Source organism: Silurus aristotelis, assembly GCF_946808225.1.
Source record: "Silurus aristotelis genome assembly, chromosome: 25".
Lineage (NCBI taxonomy): Eukaryota > Metazoa > Chordata > Actinopteri > Siluriformes > Siluridae > Silurus > Silurus aristotelis.
In genome coordinates, this window is record NC_139598.1 from 1646294 (window position 1) to 1670012 (window position 23719).

Here is a 23719-nt window from a genome sequence, read left to right on the forward strand (position 1 = left end):
TGTGTGTGTGTGTGTGTGTGTGTGTGTGTTGCTCACTGAAGCCTGGTCGTGTATTGATCCTGTAGAGGATCAGTATCTTTTCCCCCACTGCGGCCACTGAATGGGACAAAAGTTCAATACGGAAAAATCGGCGGCTCATCCGGAGCTCACAAAAGCAATTTGTAATATGGATTTACTCTTACCGCCTACGACGCCCGCTGCTGTTTTTTAGTATTTAAAACCCACGATCGGCCGCACAAAGCCGCTTTATATCTTTCCGTTTTTTTTAAGGCTTTTTTCTGCTGCGTTTCGTTCGCCACACGGGGCAGCCATTTCTTCCCCCGGCTAAAATAAGCGTGGTTATGGATCATGTTCGGAATAAACGAGTAAATAGATACGGAGGGTATTCGATTGAGCCGTTTACCGGAGCTTCCTGGAATATTAAAGTGCTTTATCTAGACTAGACCTGACAACCATGACCCCCCGTGAAGTTAAACACAAAGTGTGGCAAAAATTCTCTTTATTTTTGTCTTCTTTTAACCCCCGAATGAAAGGCTACGGAGCTTCGGCAAAGTGTCGCTGTGAGGTGAGGTGAAGGTGTGAGGGAGTTGATTAGCCTCTGTCTCGCTCTTTATTTCTGAGGTGACTGAAGACGAGGTTGATCAGAGCTCTGGGTGGTCGGTGTGTGACACCTGTCGTAATTAACCCGAGCTCGTCAGGAGAGTAAAACGACACATGATAATGATCCCAATGTCGGGCATCAACTGTGCTTAATCTCCCTCCTCTTCCACCTCTTCCTCCTCTTTCTCCACATCCTCCTCCTGCTCTACAGCTTTACCTCTGTGAAGCTTCGGCGTGTTTAACCGACATACGATGCGAAGACGAGCCTGAATTATTCACCGTGCCGAGAAGAAGAATTTAAATGATTTCAGAAACACGCCTCAGACCCGGATTAATTAAGTCTCCGGGCTCTTGTGAGGTTCCGAACTGACCGGTCCGATTCCCACGTACCGACCGTTCTCAAATATTACAAGCCGAAATCCCGGTGTATTAGAAACCAGGTGAATGCACCAGTGATAATATTGAGTGTTTAAGCCACAGATTCCCGACTACGATGTCTAACGTACTTCTGCTACACACAGCACGTGTACTACAGCGTAATAGATACAGTTATAATATGTTCATATTTACACATACACTATATGGACAAAAGTTTGTGGAGACCTGAGTATAAGATTATGTGCTTTTTTTTTAACATCCTGTTCCACATCTAGGCAACTTTAGTTAACATTTTTTTTGTAAACAATGACGTAGGCTTTATAATACGATATTATATACAGAAATATTGTAAACTAGACATCAGCAAATAGAAAAAGAGGATTCGGAGCGAAACGTTTTCTTTTTCCGTCAATTCTGCAGATATAACCATAAGTATTGGCACCTCTACACCTATCGTGAGGGTTTTCTTTTGTGGGATGTTGCAGCGTAAATAAATAAATAAATAAATTAATTAATAAATAAATAAAATAGGCATGTTGCAGTCGCAGGCCCATACCCATGTATATCCGAATATGTGCATGTGTGTGTGTGTGTGTGTGTGTGTGTGTGTGTGGGGGGGGGGGGGGGGGGGGGGGGGGTCTGTGAATGCTAGGCTTCAGACATGGCTGACCTTTGTGAAAAGTGTGAGAGCTGACTTTTACCCCTGCCCTTTCCCCCCTCCTACTCCTGTGTTGTGAGACGCTAGAGGCTATTCAAAAGTGTGTGTGTGTGTGTGTGTGTGTGTGTGTGTGTGTGTGTGTGTGTGTGTGTGTGTGTGTGTGTGTGTTGGTTGTGACAGAAGCAGTTACCTGCTCTCTGGCCTCGTCTCTTTCTCTCGCAGCCTCACAGACGAGTTTCTGCTGCGTCTCTGCTTCTTCTACAGCTTTCCTTAGGAAAAGTCCAGCCTCGGCTCTAAGCTTCTCTACAGTCCACCTGTTACACACACACACACACACACACACACACACACACACACACACACACACACACACACACACACACACACACACATATATACTGTTAAAGCTACAGCTGAGAAATTCTGCTTGTTTTTTTTTATAAATTTTACATTTAATTACATTACATTGTGAATTATAATTGTAAAATTTAGTAAAATTTTATATTATATATATATATATATAGGTGAAGAACATGAATGTTAAACATTATAATTTGCTTTATGGCAATCTGCTAAAATGGCTGCTATTCACGTGACTCCACCCTCTGACTGTAACTCGAGCACAAAAAAATGAATCAAATCAAGTACAACCAATCACGAACGTGAGCGTGAAGCGGCTGCTTTTCAGAACTGAAACCCGTTTTGCTCCCTTTTTTAAAATAAAAAAAGGTCATTTAGCTCTTCAGGTGTGAGGGACAATGGGCCCTGCGGCGGCAGGAAGCCTCGCTCGCAGGCCGGGAAGTGCGGCATTAAAGAGGCAATCGATGAAGTGTCTATTTCTGCTCTGCCACAATGGGAACCGACTGCCGTGGCGAAAAGGATCAATACGACAAATTATTACAATTTCCACAACCTCCACTGGACGTTCCGTGGGGTGCGAACACACGCTCCTCTGCCTCCCGCCCGCATTAGTGCAGTCAAACAGCGCCCGCCTGAGGAGAGTTGAATAGACGCGACGCAAACGGCTGTTCAACCACAATCAGGCCGCTTGTACGGAAAAGGTTCAGTCATAGCGTACAGATAATTGCAGGAGCAGAAATGGATCTAATTATGGGTTTGGGTTCTAGTGTTGGTCAGCTGTTAGGGAGCCAGAGAGAGGAGAGAAATAAAAATATATATTTATATAAAATAAATAAACAAAAGTATTGGGACACCTGACTTTTCCAGGAATATGTGTGTATTCCATAAACCACAAAGTAACTGTGCAGCATGAAACGTTCACTTTACTCGAACTACCAGGACGACAATTTGTGCACAGAGCCAGCTCCATGAAGATCTGCTTTCCATGGGTTAGAGTGGAAGCTCTCCTGCTATAGAGCTCCAACCCTACTGAACACCTTTAGGATGAATGTGATCACTGACTGCACCCCAGACCTCCTCACCTTCTCACCTACATCAGCATCTGACATTAATAACACACTTGAATCTACACAAAATCGAGTGGAACATCTTTCCAGAAGATTGGAGGTTAATATAAGAGCAAATGGAGATTATGGGATGTTCAAAAAGGAGCACATACCAACCTCCACAATCTACAGCATCGTGTGTAGAAAATAGGGTATGGTTTAAAAGTTAGGTAAATGCAGGTGGAGGTTTTTTACAGGGTTTTCCCCCAAACGACAGATGAAAGACATCTGGACCAACAATGCGTGTTTGTGCGCGGTGGGAGAACCCGGGACCCCGTTGAGACACCTGTGATGCACCGTGTTAACAACTTCCAAAAAACTGAATGAAATTTCAAATAAAACTGATTAATTCGGGCAGCGAGCGAAGATCAAACTAAATACTCCAAAGGGCAGAGCGCTAGTTACATGAGCACATGCTGGTTTGGAGCTGACGCACACTGTACACAGATTACACACAGCTGCTGTTTAAACACACGAGGAAACACGCGGCTAGACGTACGGTGCGCTTCTCCTGAAAAAAAAAAATGCACTACAGCCACACCCGAGTTCCACCAATTATGGGGGTCCTGGTTTCATGAGAATCGTACAGCTACACTGCATACAAAGTGTGTCAATGCAATGTTGTGTATTTATTACAGGATTATTATAAATACATTTACACTGTTAGTGCACTGTAAGGTTGCAAAAATGTCAAGACTGGAAAAATGATTTAACAGGAACATAAGGAAATTAGCTGGAATTAATAACAAAATTGAAGGTGATCCTATAACAGGGAACTGAAATGTAGTTGTAAAAAGAAAATATTGCAGGATAATTAAAACAACCAGATTTAATGCCAATTAAGTTGAATTCCAATCAATTGCATGCACACAGCACACTTACTGAAGGGCTACTGAGGCCCCGCCCCCTACATGCACTGCGCATTCCTCCATAACACACATCATTTCTTTACCCCGCACACAATATTATGTCAAGAAAAATGTCCATCTTGGTGAGTATTCACGTGAAATACATCAATATTTCATACACTTATGTTCAAAACGTCTGTGTGCTGTGTGTAAGATCGTTTATGAAGCTCCAGCTGTGATGCTTTTTTTACTCATACTAATATATTAATATTGTAAAATCCAAATAAATAAATATCTATAAATGTTTTACTTACAATTGAATCAGTAAAAAATGTGATAAAAAAAAAATTAATAATTCGTTTGCATGTCTGATTATGTCATAATTATATTTATGTTTGTATTTAATACAGTTTACATGCATTTTAATGGAATTTCCGGAAATTCCCATAAATTCCTGCTTGGAATATTGACAAAATTTCTCAGATGAAGTGTCTATGCCCCTGTGCAACCCTGTGTGTGTGTGTGTGTGTGTGTGTGTGTGTGTGTGTGTGTGTGTGTGTGTGTGTGTGTGTGTGAGTCGGTGGTGTATGGTGTGTGTGTGTGTGTGTGTGTGTGTGTGTGTGTGTGTGTCGGTGGTGTATGGTGTGTGTGTGTGTGTGTGTGTGTGTGTGTGTGTGTGTGTGTGTGTGGGTGTTTTACTGTAGTTGTGTGAGTCGGTGGTGTATGGTGTATAGTGTGTGTGTGTGTGTGTGTGTGTGTGTGTGTGTGTGTGTGTGTGTGTGTGTGTGTGTGTGTGTGTTTTACTGTAGTTGTGTGAGTCGGTGGTGTATGGTGTTTGTGTGTGTGTGTGTGTGTGTGTGTTTTACTGTAGTTGTGTGAGTCAGTGGTGTATGGCATGTGTGTGTGTGTGTGTGTGTGTGTGTGTGTGTGTGTGTGTGTGTGTGTGTGTGTGTGTGTGTCAGTGGTGTATGGTGTGTGTGTGTGTGTGTGTGTGTGTGTGTGTGTGGGTGTTTTACTGTAGTTGTGTGAGTCGGTGGTGTATGGTGTATAGTGTGTGTGTGTGTGTGTGTGTGTGTGTGTGTGTGTGTGTGTGTGTGTGTTTTACTGTAGTTGTGTGAGTCGGTGGTGTATGGCGTGTGTGTGTGTGTGTGTGTGTGTGTGTGTGTGTGTGTGTGTGTGTGTGTGTGTGTGTATCTTACTGTAGCCGTGCGATTTGACAGATGTCCTCTTCCTCTTCAGGATCGTTACTCAGCTGCTGTTCTGTCTTCTCGTCTTCCTGCCTGAGAACCGCATCAGCTAGAGAAAGGGAGAGAAAACACAGGGAGGAAAAGAGATCTTCTTCCAAAATTCCTGTTAAACAGCAGCTGTGTATTTACACTCCTGTACTGTGTGCAGGTTAAATATGATGGAAACGAATACACATTTGTTCAGACCCGTGTATGAATCCTGTTCATTATTCATAACAAATATAACACACAATGATGAGAAATTGAGGAGAAAAAAAGTCTGAATTCATACAGAAATCTTTTTTCTTTTCGGCCGATGCTGTAAAACGTACACGTCCAACCAAGAGCATTTCAGGACGAAGACAGGACACAAATTAAATCGTTGTGTCACAGTAAAAACACATTTCCTTTTTAAAATGCCGGTTTGCAAATAATCCTATAATATTGAGGTTTAGATTCGCCTGAACTCGAAGTGCTGTCAAGCCCCAATCCTTTTGTTGTGTCTGCTACAAAGCAGAAATTCCAGCAACAGACAATAGATGGCACTCTTTACTTTAAGCCTGAACTTGAACACTAGAGAGTACAGCTGAGTCTCTCTCTCTCTCTCTCTCTCTCTCTCTCTCTCTCTCTCTCTCTCTCTCTCTCTCTCTCTCTCTCAGTCTTTTGTACATCTATCATGGAAAAAAATGGCTCATTCTGGTTTTCTGTATAGCGAATGTATCGAGTGTGTGTTTAAAACACCTACATTTCGGCCAACATATCGGAGCAGCGTTGTAGCTTTTACATTTGATATAAAGCGAGGGATAATTTCTTTTTTTAAACAGATCTAATAAAACCCAGACTCCAGTCAGAACCGAGTCTCAGACTATGGATTATTGAATGCAGAGATGATTGTGTTATTTTTGTAAGTAGAGCTCCCTTTAGTTTGAGCTGCTGAGTGAAATGGATCCAGCGCAGCAGAGCTTTAAGGGCTTTCAGTCTCTTCTAAATAGTGTGTTATATACGGCTGGGAAGAGAGAGAGAGAGAGCGAGAGAGAGAGAGAGAGAGAGAGAAAGAGAGAGAGAGAGAGAGAGAGAGAGAGAGAGAGAGAGAGAGAGAGAGAGAGAGAGAGAAAACGAACTGATGTTTAAAAGTAAAAAAAGAAAAATCCACAGTCAAAACATGATTAATTTATGGCGTTGCAGGGCCCAAACTGTTTAAATTGGAGCCGCAGGAAATTGAAGAGGCAACCCGAAATCTGTAAATATTTAACCACGTACACACACACACACACACACACTCACACACACACACACACACACACACACACACACACACACACACACACACACACACACACTCACACACACACAAGCCTGAATGCAAGCCCTACCTCAGCTAGATTACAGAACCTTGAGGTAAAAAAAAGTTATACATCCAAATAAATCAATAACACAAGATGCCTAAAATTCAGCTGCAGATAAAAAAAATATAAAAATTTTGTTTCTAAAATAAAAAAGCCAGAAGGTATTAATTTGATAGAAGCAGGTTAACACGGGCCACACTGAGAGAAAGTGAGCAATTAAATCTCTGGTTTATTTGATTTGATTTGATTTAGCTGCATGCAGGTGTGTTCGAGTGTAGAGCGCTACGTGATGAAATAATGGCGAGAGTGATGTAAAAGAAGGGCTCACAGAAAGGAAATGTGTAAATATAAGGTTTGGACCAAACACAGCAACCTATAGGACGGTGGTCACTTCCCGTAGAAATGGTGTGGAAAGGCGGGATTTTTGAAAATCCTCGTCGTCTCCGCGGTTTTCGAGTTCGACTTGATTCGAAGCCAGAGGCGCTCGCAGCTGCTGCCTTATTTACAATCCCTTTGGCAGACGTACAACTGCCCCTGGCTATAACACAGTGTACCTAATGTTCAAACTGGCAGGTAATCTTATGTCAAACATACTCCTTTGATATGAGCTGATCAATAGATTGGTGTAGAATAGTAGTTTTTCTGATGTTTCCCTGTCCTGAGGTTTTCTTTCATTATGACTCCTCGTAACAATACAATTCGTGTCTTTTTCATAAAAAAATTAAAATTTAATTGAAGATATAAAAAAAAAAAAGGAGGGTGGGTCGTAGGATAGATTGCAATAAAGAGAAGTCAGAAATCGTGTGTTTAGATGTTTTCTGAGTACAACAGTTTTTCGATCGATGCGCCGTGTAACGCAATTAGCTGCAGTAATCTGGTTGTGTTGGGGAAAAAATGTTTTTTCCTTGGATCTGCTCACTCCCTGCATTTATTTTTTTTTATTTTTTTTCAGGTGATCTCGCTGATAATTCCATCATCTTTAAAATGTATACCTTTGAGAGAGAGAGAGAGAGAGAGAGAGAGAGAGAGAGAGAGAGAGAGAGAGAGAGAGAGAGAGAGGACGTCTCTGCTGGCTCGGGGAGAAACAGCGTTTTAGAAAAAGGAATGAAAATGTATGGCCTCTGTACAAAATATGTGTATTTATTATTATTATTATTATTATTATTATTATTATTATAAATCTAAACAAACAAAAAGTGGGAAAAGAAAAAAAAAACCCTGTGTGTAACAGTAGGTTGTGTGTGTGTGTGTGTGTGTGTGTGTGTGTGTGTGTGTGTGTGTATAATGTCCTGGATTTTGAGTATTCAGCACACTCAGCCTTCACCTCTCACACAACCCGGCTGCCATTTATCACTTTTCTGTGCATTAGCAGCATTTGCATTTAAACATTTTTACACTAAGAGCTGAGGATTCTTCAATTATTTCGCCATGTATCATCTTTTTTTCTCCACAAGGTTCTGTCCCGTAGCGACCTCCGCAACCCCGGCCCTCGTAAATCATGTCGCTGCCAGCCAATCGCCGCTCGGTTCTCTTCTGCAGTGATAGACGCCGGAGCTTCTGCATGAAGTTATATATTCCGGTGCAGAAATGCATTATTCCTCCTCGTCGTTGTTGTCTCTCTCTCTCTCTTTTTTATTGCAGAGCTGCATGTAAATGGCACAAAATAAACACCTTGAGCAGCCGTGGTGTGGGTCAGCGAGGCCAAATCCTATGCAACAGAGACTAATACAATAAAAAAAAAAAAAAAAAAAGAACGAAGGAACACATCATGTTTAGATGAATTTGAATTTGCGGGGGAAAAAAAAGAAAGCAGAAGAGAAGTAGTAACTGCTTGAGGCGGACAACCCTGAGCAGAAGTGAAGAGCTTCGTCCTTCATCGATTAGCAGTAGGACTCACGGTGACGTCGAAGCGGAAGTGTACATAGAGGGGGTTGTATATGGGGGGGCTACACAAAGCATGGCGAGAAGCTCTGTTCTCCTAAGCACTCCATTCATCCATGCCAAGGGCTCGGCTGAGTGGCTGAAGCACGAGACGGTCTCTTAACCGCCCGTTGTTGAAGTCTGCCAGGGTTCCTCGACAGGTCGGCATCGTTTTTATTTATTTATTTATTTTCCCGCAAGTCTGTCTGCCTTCGTACGGTTCAATCGGCTACTAGAACTCTCGTGGTTGTTGTGCGTGTCGGTCGTCCTGTCCCCACCCCGTCTTAAAAAAAAAAAAAACATGAAATCCATAACTTATGCACAGAGCAACACCGATTCCAATCAAACACCACGCAGACCTTTTTTACATTTTAAGCGCTCTGAAATCGATACGCGGCACCGCTCTCGAGTCGAGTCGACTTTAATGCTGCGGAAGAAGGAAAAAGATAGAGAGATGTGCATAAGTGCATCAGTTGTTGCCTTGGCACCCAGGGATGAGGGACGCTTAGCTGTTCGGAGGAAAAGCTCGGACGTCACGTCTTCTCCTGGCTCTTGTCTTGTCTATTGTCCTGGGAGAAAAAAATGTTGTGGTGAAAAGTAGTCTTTGCGTATATATATATTTTAAAAATGGAACCACCATTTTGAAAAATCTCCCAAAGCTGGCACCCCCGAGCAGTTGGCGTGTTTAGCCGAGTGTGGGAGGTGGAAGGTAATGAGGAGGCGAGGGTGCCAGGTGAGGCCGCGGCGGCTCGGCATGCTTCAGAATCAGATCATAACCGGCACGGTGGGGACAAAGGGAGAGGAGGGGGATGGATAACTCCTGATAATTAAAGCGCTCAGGCTGGAGGGCTGTGTGTGTGTGTGTGTGTGTGTGTGTGTCGCAGGGTGATCTCTGCCTGTCGCCTGCTAAGGATGCCCACGTTAATTCTTAATGAGACATTCCAGACTGCGTAACAACACTGTGCGCATGAACAACAAAGGCCTCCCAGACTGCAAATGAGGAGTTCTCTACAGACAGCCAAGCCAGGCAGCACGGCACCGCATCATTACCCCTCACACACACACACACACACACACACACACACACACACACACACACACACACAGCCATCATTAAGGTGAGCTGCGGTTCCTGTGCGTGTGTATTGAACATGTACAGCCAAGCGGGGGCATGTCAGCTTCAGCTAAACCAAACACACAAAGCCAGACGCACAGCGGGTCGAAACCCTCACATCCTAAACCTGACATGCCCTTAAGTAACCTCTGCTCCCAATACAACCAGGAGAACCAGTAAATATATCCTAGGTCTAATCTCACTGTACTTACTCATACACGCTACTCTCCAAACTAACACGAGCACGTCGACCAGGAAGTCACTGCAATCCCCCCGAGGGCTGTTGCAATCAACACACGCACAATATTTATAGGACTCGAACATTCAAGGTTCTTCTTCTGGTGGAGTTTAGTCCTGTTCTACAACTTTCAGGTGACTGTGAAGATGATGAGTTTGCCAAACTTTGGTGGACACTATATGGACAAAAGTTTGTGGAACATAAGATTGGTATTACATCCCATTCCCCATTTCCTCTTATATTAACCTCCACTCTTCTGGGAAGATGTTCCACTGGATGTTGGAGATTTGTAAGGTGGCCTGGGGTGCAGTCAGCGTTCACATTCATCCCAAGATAAAGAGATCATCAGTATAAAAGAGAAGTGCAGTAGAACAGAGCGCTACATCACAGACAGGAATCTCACACAGTGAACGTCGTTAATAAAGCGAGAAACACAATGAACACAGTTCAACAGGTCTCCTTTCACTGTAGCCGCAGCCGCACCTCCCGCATACATCATCTCCAGCAGAAGCATCGATATCAACCTCGTAATATGACCCTGGGTTTTCCTGCATTGCTTCTGCGCATTACGTTTTTTTTTCTGGGAATTTTGTGTGTTTTTGTGCAAATTCCACAGGAAAGAAAAAAAAAAAAATTCCAACCAAATCGCCTTCCTCTCCTCTGTCAGTCATTGTGGAATGGAAAAAAAAAAAACAGCTATTAAATGCACATGAATATATCGGAGATTGTGCAGTTTGCTACAGATGCGGTTCGCGAGCTTTGACTAGCGCGCTCTCTGACTATCCAATCAAAGTACGTGAAAATTGTGACGTTATCGTACGCCTGTTAGACGGCCCTGGACTTGCAATAGTCTTATATATTCAAGGCTACAGGCGGCTGCAGTGCTGATTCTGTAGGCCTCAAGACTTCTTTGGCAAAACATGATGCGAAAGCTGAAATCTGATTGGATAGAAACATAAACATACACAGTGAAACTGAAAGAAACGCTATGAAATAAAGAAAATAGACTATTATATATTATCCTTTTATACATATTCATTGACAAGATATTAAAAACGCAAGTCAGTGATTCTGATAGTGTTTAGGGCAGCAGATAAGGCCTTGCTTGACGCTGATTTGTCTACCGTATATGCGTCACACGACTCTGAGACGATCTGATATAAATTGTAGTTATTTTGCAGGATAAAAAAAAAAATAGGAGACTTTCTTTCTGTGCATGCGGATGCAAAAATCTGTCCTTTTTTTGAAGTAAATTTAAATAATGGCACAAAATATTCATCCAGGATCTCGCTACGACTCGAGGGGGTGGACGCTTTATCAGGCAGTGTATGTTAATTTGAGTGTGTGTGATCAGGTGTGTGTGTTGTATGCAGTGTGAAGTGGGGTCAGGTCATTGCACCAGTGTGACTTTATTAGCGAACCGATAATGAGGCACAACAATCACACAGTGATCACACACTCTGAGTTCTCTGTCAAAACACACACACACACACACACACACACACACGCACACACACACACACACACGCCAGACATTTTACATATTTAAATAATCCTGGCTTCTGATTGATCAGAAAGTGTTGTTAATTTTCTATAAAACTAAGTAAGTAGGATCATACCTGTATCTGTAAAGAAGGCGAGGAGCTCCTGAAGTTGATTCCCCATCTGCTTGAGCCTGTTCCTCATAACCTCATTCTCCTCTTTCACGTTCTTCACCTCGCTCGCTTTCTGCATCTCCTCATGGAGCTCCTGCAGTTCTTTAGTTCTAGTCTTGAGAATCAGGAGCGTGTTCTGCAGCTCGGATTTCACCAGAGCCAGCTCCGTCTCCACCTAAGAGGTGTGGCGAGAGGGGCATCGTGACCAGGATGACCAACGCTAAGCGATTGTGAAGTTTTATCCCATTTGTAGAGAAGCCAAGCACCTCTGGGTTTTGGTAAACAGGCTCTACCTTAGGCTCGTTATGGAACCCTGTCTGAAAGGGAACTCTTTCTCATATTTTCCTGAGAGGAACAAACCACAAAAAGGTGTTGCTAAGTTTGCTACACCTACGTGTGAGGACGACGTTCAGATTCTGAGCGCAGTTCTAGCTGCAGGCGATCGAGAACGCTGTGGTCGCTATGTTCCTGGAACCTTAAGTGCTGCCCCTATGTTTATCAGTTGCATACTAAATAGGAACTGCACCCAGGGTCCACTTGTGTCAATCTGGAATTTGCATCCACGTCCATTATTATTTAATTACCCTAATTACCCTCATGTATGTCACCATGTGGCTCATTATTGAACTTGTCTATGCGTGATCATGTTAATTCAAGCCTTTTAATGCGCCCCTGTTATTCAAAACCTTGACAGTGTGCCAGCGGCTACTGATGAGACCAGACAACTAAAAAAGAAAAAAAAAAAAAAGAAAGAAGGAAAATGGCCCACCGGGAGCTTGTTCTCTCTTCCTCTTCTACTGCTGGCTGAATGAGAGCCTATTATTTCACCTCGGGTGCTAATGAAGGGGTGGGTCTTTCCACCACCATCGGCCCACACCTCCATTCTCCGCCGGGCCGTCGATCGCCTGCTCCCTCTTGTTTGAATATTCAGCGTCCTTTTACACTGTAATTGGAGTCAATGGCTTTGACTGGGCACAATTTTGCTCTAAATTAATCCGCGGCTCCAACGTCTCGTGTGAACGACGGGAAAACGTTACAGACCTCACAAAGACCCGACGTGTATGTTACATGATTTTTAAACATCCCATTCCACATTGAGTCTCCATTTGCTCCTATAATAAGCCCCACTCTTCTGGGAAGATGTTCCTCAAGATTTTGTGGAGATTTGGGCTCATTTTCAGATACAAGAGTTTTAGTAAAGTGGTGAGAAAGTGAGAAGGTGAGGAGGCCTGGGGTGCAATCAGCAATTCGCAGACCAGTGTAGTGTTAATGATGCAGACGTGTGTAAAGTCTAATCGTTTGAGGAGTATAATCGACTCGACGTACGAGGCTCATCGTTCATCTAAACCACTTCAGGGCAATAAGCGAAAAAGTCATTAATCTAAAACAACACAAAAAAGCTTTTATATATCAGTATTATCACTGGTGTGTGTGTGTGTGTGTGTGTGTGTGTGTGTGTGTGTGTGTGTGTGTGTGTGTGTGTAAATATATATAAAAACACTCTAAAGGAACATGTCTGAGATAAAAAATAAAATAAAAAACAAGGCCCTCGAGTGAAAGGACACGTGGATCTGAGAGGCACTCGGGTACGTATCGCTACAGGAGACACGTCTCTCTGCAGAATCGAACTCATTAACGAACATAATAAAGAATAAAACACAGTCGTACTTCAAAACTGCTTAAAAACACACACACACACACACACACACACACACACACACACACACACACACACACACAAAAATAAAATGTCATTTGATTAAAAAATTTTATGACCTTGTACCGCACCAGGTTTGTTTGTACAAATTAAATTTGTGCGCTCGTAGGAAGGAAATATTTTTCTTTTCCTTTTGTTTACTTTCATATGATATATTAAGGTTCATTAACCGACACTAACGAAGCCTCATAGAGAGTCTGAAGATGATCTGAATGAAGGGAAAAGCAGAGAAAATTGCAGGAACCCACCTTTTTTTGTTGACTATTTGTTCTGACTCGTAATTTCTCTGTCTCTTCCTGGTGCTGCAGGTTTCTCTGATCCTCTTGGTTTCTCAGGACGTCCAACGCCGCCTGGAGATCGTCTGTGAGCAGCTCCATGGCCTCCACCGTGAGCGCCGCTTGTCTCGCTTTCTGCTTGTAGCGAGTCTCGAGAACAGACATCTCAGCTCTTAGACTGCACACGTCTGCTCGGGCCTCTATAGCCTGACACACACACACACACACACACACACACACACACACACACACACACACACACACAGACACACACTTTTTTTTTTTCCTATCTTTATTATCTATATTTCCCCCTTTATAATTTCATTTAAATATTAATAATTTATTTATTTATTTATTACCTTTAAATTTTTTTCCTTACAATATAATATTATTAGAATTTTTTTAATCAATATAATTTTTATATATATATATATATATTTAATATCATTGTATAAAATGTATATTAAAAAAGAAATTCCACATTTCAACACCACCACCTGTGTACCTGTTTCTGAAAAAGCTCTGCCTCTTCTTCTGCTCTCTGCATCTGGACCTGCAGCTGCTGGACCTTCTCCATAGCAGTGGTGTATTTCTGTTTAAAGATGTCCAGAGCAGAACGATGACTCTGTGATGAGTTCCTGCTCTTCTGAGCTTCGTCCTGGATCTCCTCCAGCTGCTGGGTCAGAAGTCTGATCTCCACATCTCGCTTTTTCAGGAACTCCTCGTACTCTCGTTCCTGCAGTTAGAAAAAAAATTAATAAATCACCAATCCGTAACGAACATAAAAAAAAAAAAATCCCATTTAATTTTATATTTAAATATTATTTCAGTTATAATTATAATGTAATATAGATTTGATTCTGACTCAATTTTTTTATTAACATTTTTTATTATACAATTGAAGTGGACGTATTGAGAATTTTCTTTATGTCATAAAAAGAACACACATAAATATCCAAAGATGGTCCCCGAGTTACGATGGTTCGACTTTTTATTGATCGTACGATAACAATAGAGATACGACAAAATAAAAAATAAAAATTTCGCGTGGCAGGCAAACAACGCAGAGTATGCTCCGCCCTCTACTGGTGAACTGCCGCTCATCCACGCACCAACAGCTACGTGCATATTTACTGCAAAGTTTATATATAACGGTAGTGTAAATTGCTTTGTTTAGCTGAATGATGTACAGTATTTTGTTAAATGAGTAACAGTACAATACCCCATACTGATCTCCATTCTTTACGACTCCTGGCTAAGACAGACCATGACTTCACTTTTACACTTTTTTTAATTATTATTTTCTTTCTTTTTTTTTTTTTGCATAAAGACTTTTCTGCTTTTGGGAATCCTGACATTTGTGAGATATTACTGATCCTAGCTGTGTTATTTGACCCATTTTTCTCAGACAACGTTGCAAACCTTGGAGGGAAAGCACACAATAAATGGTATTTTGGCGTAAATGATACAGATCGTGACCCAGGATTGATGTACTGCACACACACACACACACACACACACACACACACACACACATCCCCAAGCCGCTCTGAAAGTGGATGAATGCCTCAGAGCCCGCGAAACACACAACAGACACAATTAAAGCCAATTAGAGTCGAACACAATCACAGTGATCAAACATCCAACTCTCATTTCGCTTCTGATTTCGTTCGGAATATTTCACATTCCGGCCGTCTGACCTCACAGGCTGATGACATTACGACATGATCGCCGAAATGTTTTTAAAAGACCCCCACCCCCCCCATGCGTGCCTTTGATAAATGACTCAGAAAGTACATAATGGCTTTGATATGCTCCTCTTGTGACTGTAATAAAAAACCTGTGATTAAAATGGCAATTTCCATTGGCTGATTAACGGAGAGGAGACGCCGGCCTGACCTTGGGGCTACTGTGTTAAATTCGTCTGCCTTTTTTATTTTTTTCTCTTTTTCGTACTCATTAGGGCTCTCGGGTGCTGCAACGCACCGGTTTACTGACTTCGTGTCTCATAGGCGGCGTCAGATCCCGAATTAGACACGTCTGATTTTCTAGGAGCATCTTTTAAAACCGAAAAAAGGCACCAAAATTTCGCCCCAATTTCAGTCATGAAAACAGCAGCCATTTTTCTTTTCACCCTGAAATAAAGTAGGTTAAAAGGTTCCAGCTGTCTGCAGGAAAATGTTCCACGGCGAGTTATAAAGAAGCTGAAGTGGTAATAAATAAACCAGGGAGCGCTCAGAACAATCCGCTTTAACCTCCTGTGATGTGCAGGGGTTTGTATGTGCTGTACCTTCTCCTGAGCGTCTCTGAGCTTCTCTTTGAGTTCTCCGAGGATCTCCGTGTGCTGGACGTTCTGCTCCTGGAGCTGCTGGACTTCTGCCTGCAATAGAAGGTTCCTCAGAGTCCAGCGCTCAGCGTCGATGGTGTGGTCGAGCCGTGAGCCGGTCAGTTCCCCCTGCAGACGCTCCGTACGCTCGGCCTGCCTCTTCAGCTAAACGGCGAGATCGGACTCGGGGTCAGAGTTTTAGATCAGACACTAGGATGCGTTTAATAGCAGGTAGGAAATGATTGGACATTCAGACCACTGCACTTACAAAATGACCTGGAACTCATCTATTTTCCTCAATCTTACTCAGTCTTTATTATGCATGCAAATAAAAAATTACGTTGATTGTGGGTTTATTCAAGTCAAGTCAAGTCAAGTCAAGTCAAGTTTTTCCTGAACCATGGTGCAGCATACAACAACAATCACAGAAAACACAGGGCTAAGTGTGTGTTGAGTCTGGGTTGTACAGATCAGTAACACAGTTGTGTGTGCGTGAGTTTCAGTTCAGTTCTGTGTTGAGAAGCCTGATGGGAAGTGAGGAAAGAAACTGTTACACAGTCTGGATGTGACGGCCCGAATGCTTCGGAACCGCTTCCCTGATGGCGGGAGGGTGAAGAGTGTATGTGATGGGTGTGTGTGGGGTCGTCCACAATGCTGTTGGCTTTGCGGCTGCAGCGTGTGGTGTAAATGTAAATGGGTGGTGTATAGGTGGTGTTTGAGTGGTGTATGTGTGGGGCGCGGGTGGTGCATGGGTGGTGTATAGGTGGTGTGTGGGTGGTGTGTAGGGGCTGTATAGGTGGTGTATAGGGCGTGTATGCGTGGTGGGCGGGTGGTGTGTAGGTGGTGTATTGGTAGTGTATGTGTGGGGTGTGGTGGGTGCATTGGTGGTGTTGGTGTAAAGGTGGTGTGTGGGCAGTGAATGGGTGATGCATGTGTGGGGTGTGGGTGGTGCATGGGTGATGCATGGGTGATGCATGGGTGGTGTGTGGGCAGTGTATGGGTGGTGTATGGGCGGTGTATCGTTGGTGTTGATGGTGTATGGTTGGTGTATGTGTGGGGTGTGGGTGGTGTATAGGTGGTGTTGGTGGTGTGTTGGTGGTGTACGGGTGGTGTGTGGGTGATGTATGTGTGGGGTGTGGGTGATGCATGGGTGGTGTATAGGTGGTGTGGGCGGTGTACGGGTGGTGTGCGGGTGGTGTATGTGTGAGGTGTGGGTGGTGCATTAGTGGTGTGGGTGGTGGGTGGGTGGTGTATAGGTGGTGTATGGGTGATGTATGTTTGGGGTGTGGGTGGTGCATGTGTGGGGTGTGGGTGGTGCATGGGCGGTGTATCGTTGGTGTTGGTGGTGTGTGGGTGGTGTTTGCTGACCTGTTGCTGGGCGAGCTGTAGTTCACAGTGGAGCTGCTGTGTTTTCTGCTGTTCATGGTCTATACAGGCGTTTCCGTGGCGACACATCTCGCTCAGCTCCTGTAAGTAGGCCTGCTGCTTCCTCACCTTCTCATTAAGCCTGCTGACCTCAGCCTCCTGCAGCCCCAGCTGCACACACACACACACACACACACACACACACACACACACACACACACACGGCACCGCAATGCACAAAAGTTCAACATCATCTGTATTCATAGCCTGGCTAAATATTGAAAATTATTCTGCAGCTTCCAAACACACATTCATGCATTTTTCATGAATCAGTAAACAAGCGGGTGGCGATGAGCCGCACGAGGGTCAGGGGAGATTCACACGTTCCTCCTCCTTCTCCTGTGAACACCTCCTAAGACCAGCTCAGCTTTTTATACAAATAGCTGAAGTCAGGAAAATAATGACAAAACTGCTTAGAAGATTACTTCTCCGCTAGACACCCGTCATATGGAGATTAAATTTACTTCACACGTGGCCCTCACCCGTACCTCCTCCTGCATGCCCTGGTTCTTCTCCCCTGCAAGTCGAAGCTCCACCCTCAGCTGCAGAATCGCCTGATCTCGGCTGGACACCTGGAGCACGGAAATCATCGGGGTGATGTGGGTGTGATTCTGCAGTAATATATTTGGAAGTTAACGTAGACAGACCTCTTGCTGAGCAGTTCTGTGTTTCTCTGCAATTGCGGTGAGCTCCAGTTCCCAGGTTCTCTTCTCAGTGATTACTCTCTGAAAGTCCTCAATGTTCTCCTTCACCAGCATTTCACACCTTGTGGCATCTTCTCGCAGCTTCTCAACCTCCTTCTGTTTTTGTTTACACTGAAGGCACAAATAAACACAGCCCAGGTGTCAGGGGTTTGGTGGATGGACAGATAAAGAGCTAGCAAGATGGTTGGGTGGATGGATAGATGAATAAGTGCAATGATTGGATGGTGGAATAAGGAGACAGATGAGTGAATGGACAGACGGATGGATGGATGGATGGATGGATGGATGGATGGATGGATGGATGGATGGATGGATGGATGGATGGATAGTAGGATGGGTGGGTGGAGGAAAAGTGAGAAAGGTGGATGGATGGATGGATGGATGGATGGATGGGTGGGTGGAGGGAAAGTGAGGCAGATGGATGAATGGATGGATGGATGGATGGATGGATGGATGGATGGATGGATGGATGGATGGATGGATGGATGGATGAAGGAGAAGTAAGACAGTTGGATCACCAATGTTGAGCTCGCTAGTCATGTAGCTCATGTAGGTGAGATGGTTCCTGTTAGCAAGCCTAAAGCTTCACCTCTGTTTTCATCTCCATGAGCTGCTTCGTGGTCTCGTGCAGTCGCTTCTGGGCTGCAGACAGCCTGCTTTCTGTCTTGTGTATCTGCAAACACAAAAAGCAGGTGAACAATCACTAATATAAATCATGACCATCATAAAAAGCTTAAAACTGATGAGCGTAGATCACCGAGAGCGATGCAGGCCCGGTCCACTCTTATTGAGCGTGTCGAGCCTCGTTATAAGCGCCGCGTTAATCAATTCTTTAAACCGGAGAAAGCAGAATGAACCGTTTGAGGAGATGTTGGCGGTAAAAAAAAAAATCTTATTCTCAGAAAAACTTGGCTCCGGCTCAGCTCATGTGGCGCCTCATTGAAAGTGAAAGGTCGTTTGTATCTGTCCGCAGGATTGATGGAGTTAAGATAGCTTCTCGCCCTTCACCCCGCACTCATGAAGAACGGTTTCGAATGACAGAGCAGCGTCAAGCCGGACCGTTTCTGCCACTTTCTTTCCTCTCGTGCCGGCTCCGGGGGCCACACAAAAGCCCCGTCCAGATTTAATTACCCCTGCTTTCTCCTTCATTAAAGGCTAACCTGTCATCCAATACCGCGCGCCAAAGTCTGCAATTTGCGCTAATTCCCGGCGTTTCTGTCTGCTTTTGGCCGCTTCTCGGAGCTATATTCAGAGAATAATTGCTTTTGTGGCCCATGCAAACACGGTCAGGATCAATCACAAACCGGACTTAAATGTTTTTGTATCGGCCATCTGTCTGGAGCCCGTGCCTTTAAGCCGAGGCTAAGCGGCGAGAGCGTGCGGCCTGCGCGTCACACCAAACACACACACGTCTTCCATTTAAACGGTGTTTATAGATCTAATCAGCTTAGAATAAAAAATGTTTACATGTAAATTTACTAACAAACTTTTAGCAGAATGAGCAAATAAACACTATACCATATACATATGTATATAAATTAAATGAATTCAGCCACGAGGGTGTGAGTAACGTCAGGTAGTGGTGGCGCTCTACAGCAGCAGATCTTCCATTTCAACCCATGGAAAGCAGATCTTCAAGAAGCTGTAGTACAGTCAGTGTGTGGCAAAGAATAAATTCGCATCTGCGTCACTCATGACACGTTAAATCCGCGTATAATGTGGCCGCTGGCAAAAACCATAAAAAACCAAAAGGAAAGAACAGAAAGGTGAAACGAATGCGTGTACGGAGAAACAGCTCTTGAAAAACTTGTATCATATCAGCGGTGCATAATTCCATTGTGTTTGTACATTTCATGCATGCATAATATATTGCATTACAGCATTCCCGCGCGCGGTTAACAGGCCGCATTGTAGCTTAGTCTCGCAAAGCTGTCATCTGACATGCGCCGCTGCACAGAGACTGACGATAACCACAGCGGAGAGAGCCACGTGATGTAAGCGACGTGACGTGACGTGGCACTGCGTACGGGGCCCAAACACTGCGAGGGCCGAGCGCCGCAGCTCACCAAACAAAAGAGAAAGATCGGATAAAAAGTGAAAGAGGTGATTGGATGATGATGATGATGTGATGTAATAAACAGGAAGTCGTAACTGTGCAGATTCCACACTTCCTGTCACTCCTGTGTGTCTGTTATAGGAAAATAATCAACTGTTAAAACCCCTGAAATCACTTTCTCTCTCCCTCCTCCACCCAATCACTCTCTCTTAAGTGATTGGTGGAGGAGGGAGAGAGAGAAAGTGATTGGGTGGAGGAGAGAAAGGGAGAGTGATTGGGTGGAGGAGGGAGAGAGAGAAATTGATTGGGTGTGGAGGAGAGAAAGGGAGAGTGATTTTGTGGAGGAGGGAGAGAGAGAGTGATTGGGTGGAGGAGGAAGAGAGAGCGTGATTGGGTAGAGGAGGAAGAGAGAGATGATTGGGTGGATGATGAAGAGAGAGTAAGTGATTGGGTGGAGGAGGGAGGAGGGAGAGAGAGAGTGATTGGCTGGAGGAGGGAGAGAGAGTGATTGGGTGGAGGAGGGGGAGAGAGAGAGAGTGATTGGGTGGAGGAGGGAGAGAGAGAGTGATTGGGTGGAGGAGGGAGAGAGAGAGTGATTGGGTGGAGGAGAGAGAGAGAGAGTGATTGGGTAGAGGAGGGAAAGAGAGAGTGATTGGCTGGAGGAGGGAGAGAGAGTGATTGGGTGGAGGAGGGAGAGAGAGAGTAATTGGGTGGAGGAGGGAGAGAGAGAGTGATTGGGTGGAGGAGAGAGAGAGAGAGTGATTGGGTAGAGGAGGGAAAGAGAGAGTGATTGGCTGGAGGAGGGAGAGAGAGTGATTGGGTGGAGGAGGGAGAGAGAGAGAGTGATTGGGTGGAGGAGGGAGAGAGAGAGAGTGATTGGGTGGAGGAGGGAGAGAGAGAGTGATTGGGTGGAGGATGAAGAGAGAGTAAGTGATTGGGTGGAGGAGGGAGAGAGAGACAGTGATTGGGTGGAGGAGGGAGAGAGAGTGAGATTGGGTGGAGGAGGGAGAGAGAGAGAGTGATTGGGTGGAGGTTGGAGAGAGAGAGAGATTGGGTGGAGGAGGGAGAGAGAGTGATTGGGTGGAGGTTGGAGAGAGAGAGAGATTGGGTGGAGGAGGGAGAGAGAGAGAGTGATTGGGTGGAGGTTGGAGAGAGAGAGAGATTGGGTGGAGGAGGGAGAGAGAGAGAGTGATTGGGTGGAGAAGGGAGAGAGAGAGAAAGTGATTGGGTGGAGAAGGGAAAGAGAGAGTGAATGTGTGGAGGAGAGAGAGGAAGAGTGATTGGGTTCAGGAGTGAGAGAGAGTGATTGGGTGGATCTTTTTTACTCCTTCACCCTTTTTATCTCTCTCTCACTCCTTCATCCCTCTCTTAAAAATAAATAAAGAAAAGCGCTGACACTGGCGACTCCTTCCAGAGACATAAAATAATCCCCATGTCATTGACTATTTTTTTTAAATGGATTGACCGGCGAGTCCACCGTCCGAGTCCCAGTGACTGAAGCATTACATCGAGACAATAACGTTTTAGAGCAAACGCGTTTATAACTAATGCATTTCTGGTTCAAGCCAATCAGAGCGCAGAAGCACGGCGACGTCAGCGAGACGGCAGGAAGTGGCTGTAGGAGGAAAGTAAACGCGGTTTTAAAAATGAGGTTTTATATGAAGCTCTCGTCAGGAGCCGATGTCGTTCCGTGACAGGATCCAGATTTTGTTGATTATTTACGCACCTAAAGAAACGAGTGTCAGGAGCATCTCAGAGCGTCGCAGCTCGACTGGCTTCGTCACTGCGTAACCTTCAGACAGCGGGGGGTTCGGGAGTGTGCTGCTGGTGGTGGGGGGGTGATGGTGCGGGGGGGTACAAGCAGACTTGGAGGAGCGTTACGGACAGAAATCAAGGAGGAGGTATTTTTTAAAAATCAATCGGCGTGTACGTGTCTCTCCCCCTGTGCGTCTCCACCCGCTTCAAACGCTGACAGAGAGAATCCCAACTGACGTGCAGTCGCTCCGTAAAGAGAACAGAGAGAAAAGAGGGAATGGGTGTGATATGAAACCAGCCGACAAACAAATCGAGCGACTGTCAAACACGTCCCATACTGATGTCGGGGACGAAAATAAAATACAGAGCGCGCTGTGAGATATCAGAGTGTAGCGACAGTTAGACTGCAGAGATTCAGCGCTGTAGGGTGTGTGTGTGTGTGTGTGTGTGTGTGTGTGTGTGTGTGTGTGTGTGTGTGTGTGTGTGTGTGTGTGTGTGTGTGTGTGTGTGTGTGTGTGTGTGTGAGAGAGAAGTGCAAAGTCATCACACACACACACACACACACACACACACACATCTTCAGACTCTGGCCACTAGGTAAGGTGCAGTGGATGGTGAGTAGTAAACACATCATGGCCGCTGCTTCAACTTCAACACAACCTCTCGTCTAACCGTCTCATTCTCTCGTCTTCTTCCATTTCCTTCTCATCTATTATTCTTTTCTTTTTTATTATTTTTGTTTCCGTCTCATGTCTTTTTCTCTCTGTTTATTCGGATGGAGTATTCGGAAGTTTGGAAAGAAGGAATTTCAGCAGGAAGGAGGTTTTTGAAGGAATAAAAGAAAAAAGGTTTTATTGAGATGGAGGGAAGAAAGACTAAGTCAAAGTAAAAAAGAAAAGATAAAGAAAGGAAGGAACGATCAAAAAAAGGAAGGAAGAAAATAAAAAGATATTAGGAAGGAAGGAAGGAAGAATAAAAAATATTCCAAAAGGAAATTATGATGGATTGATTGAAGAACAATAAATCAAATAAAAAGAAGCAAGAAAAAAAGAAAGAAAGAAAGAAAGAAAGAAAGAAAGAAAGAAAGAAAGAAAGAAAGAAAGAAAGAAAGAAAGAAAGAAAGAAAGAAAGAAAGAAAGAAAAAGAAAGAAAGAGCAACAACGCACATCTAAAAATGTGAAACTTCTAATAAACTACAAAAACAAACAAACGAAAGAGCAAAAGTAGCTGAAGTTCTGCGGTAACCAGAGGGTTGTTGGTTTTTTGAGTTTAAAGAAGAAAAGAAGGGAAAGAGAAAGAAAAATCCCTGAGTCATGATCAAGTTCACATCAAAACTTTATAAGACTTTATAAGAGAGCTGCAGGTGGAGGAATCTTTCAATACAAAGTGTTGAAGATATTTGTTCAGCTGCACTAACGCAGGAACTCTGGTGGAACAAAACCGATTATTGTTTGCCCTCTTCTTCTCTCCCTCCTTCTCCCTCTCTCTCTCCCGCTCTCTCCCTCTCTCCCTTCTTGCCCCTGCCCTTTTTCCCCTCTGACAGGAAATGGACAGTGGCACATTTACAGTAGTTCACCGCACGAGATCAGAGACGAGGTTTTCTCTGTAAAGCAGAACCAGATGTTGGAACTGGAATGTGAGCAGATGTTCAGATGAAAAGGCTTTTTTAAAAAATCGACCTTATTAATCATCAAGTTCCACAAACTCGCTTCTTCCTTTCTTTATTCTTTTATGGAAGGAGTCTCCAGTGTCAGTGTTTTGTCTGAAGTAAAGCCACAAGTGTTTGGAGACGGTGAAGTATCCAGTAGCACTGTCGCTGATCACACACCTCACACACCTCACACACGCCTCACACTCACCACACACACACACACACACACACCTCCCACTCACCACACACACCACTCACACACACACACCTCACACTCACCACATACACACCTCACACACACACCTCACACTCACCACACACACCACTAACACACCACTAACACACACCTCACACTCACCAC

At 44.2% G+C, this 23719-nt stretch overlaps 1 protein-coding gene across 5 annotated transcripts in view; it reads right to left on the minus strand.

Annotated features, from left to right (window-relative positions):
• The window catches only part of LOC310719540 (uncharacterized protein), a 102264-nt gene that overhangs the window by 28603 nt on the left and 49942 nt on the right, over positions 1 to 23719 (minus strand). For 4 of the 5 annotated variants that reach the window (XM_083529377.1, XM_083529375.1, XM_083529378.1 and 1 more), the window contains 10 exons: positions 18486 to 18569; positions 17840 to 18007; positions 17675 to 17764; positions 17136 to 17303; positions 15732 to 15932; positions 13947 to 14177; positions 13415 to 13648; positions 11414 to 11624; positions 5150 to 5246; positions 1827 to 1950 (listed from right to left, as the gene is read on the minus strand). In XM_083529377.1, the coding sequence (XP_083385503.1) occupies positions 1827 to 1950; positions 5150 to 5246; positions 11414 to 11624; positions 13415 to 13648; positions 13947 to 14177; positions 15732 to 15932; positions 17136 to 17303; positions 17675 to 17764; positions 17840 to 18007; positions 18486 to 18569 (1608 nt within the window). The remainder of the gene's footprint in view (positions 1 to 1826; positions 1951 to 5149; positions 5247 to 11413; positions 11625 to 13414; positions 13649 to 13946; positions 14178 to 15731; positions 15933 to 17135; positions 17304 to 17674; positions 17765 to 17839; positions 18008 to 18485; positions 18570 to 23719) is intronic. The other variant, XM_083529376.1, reaches the window with a different exon arrangement.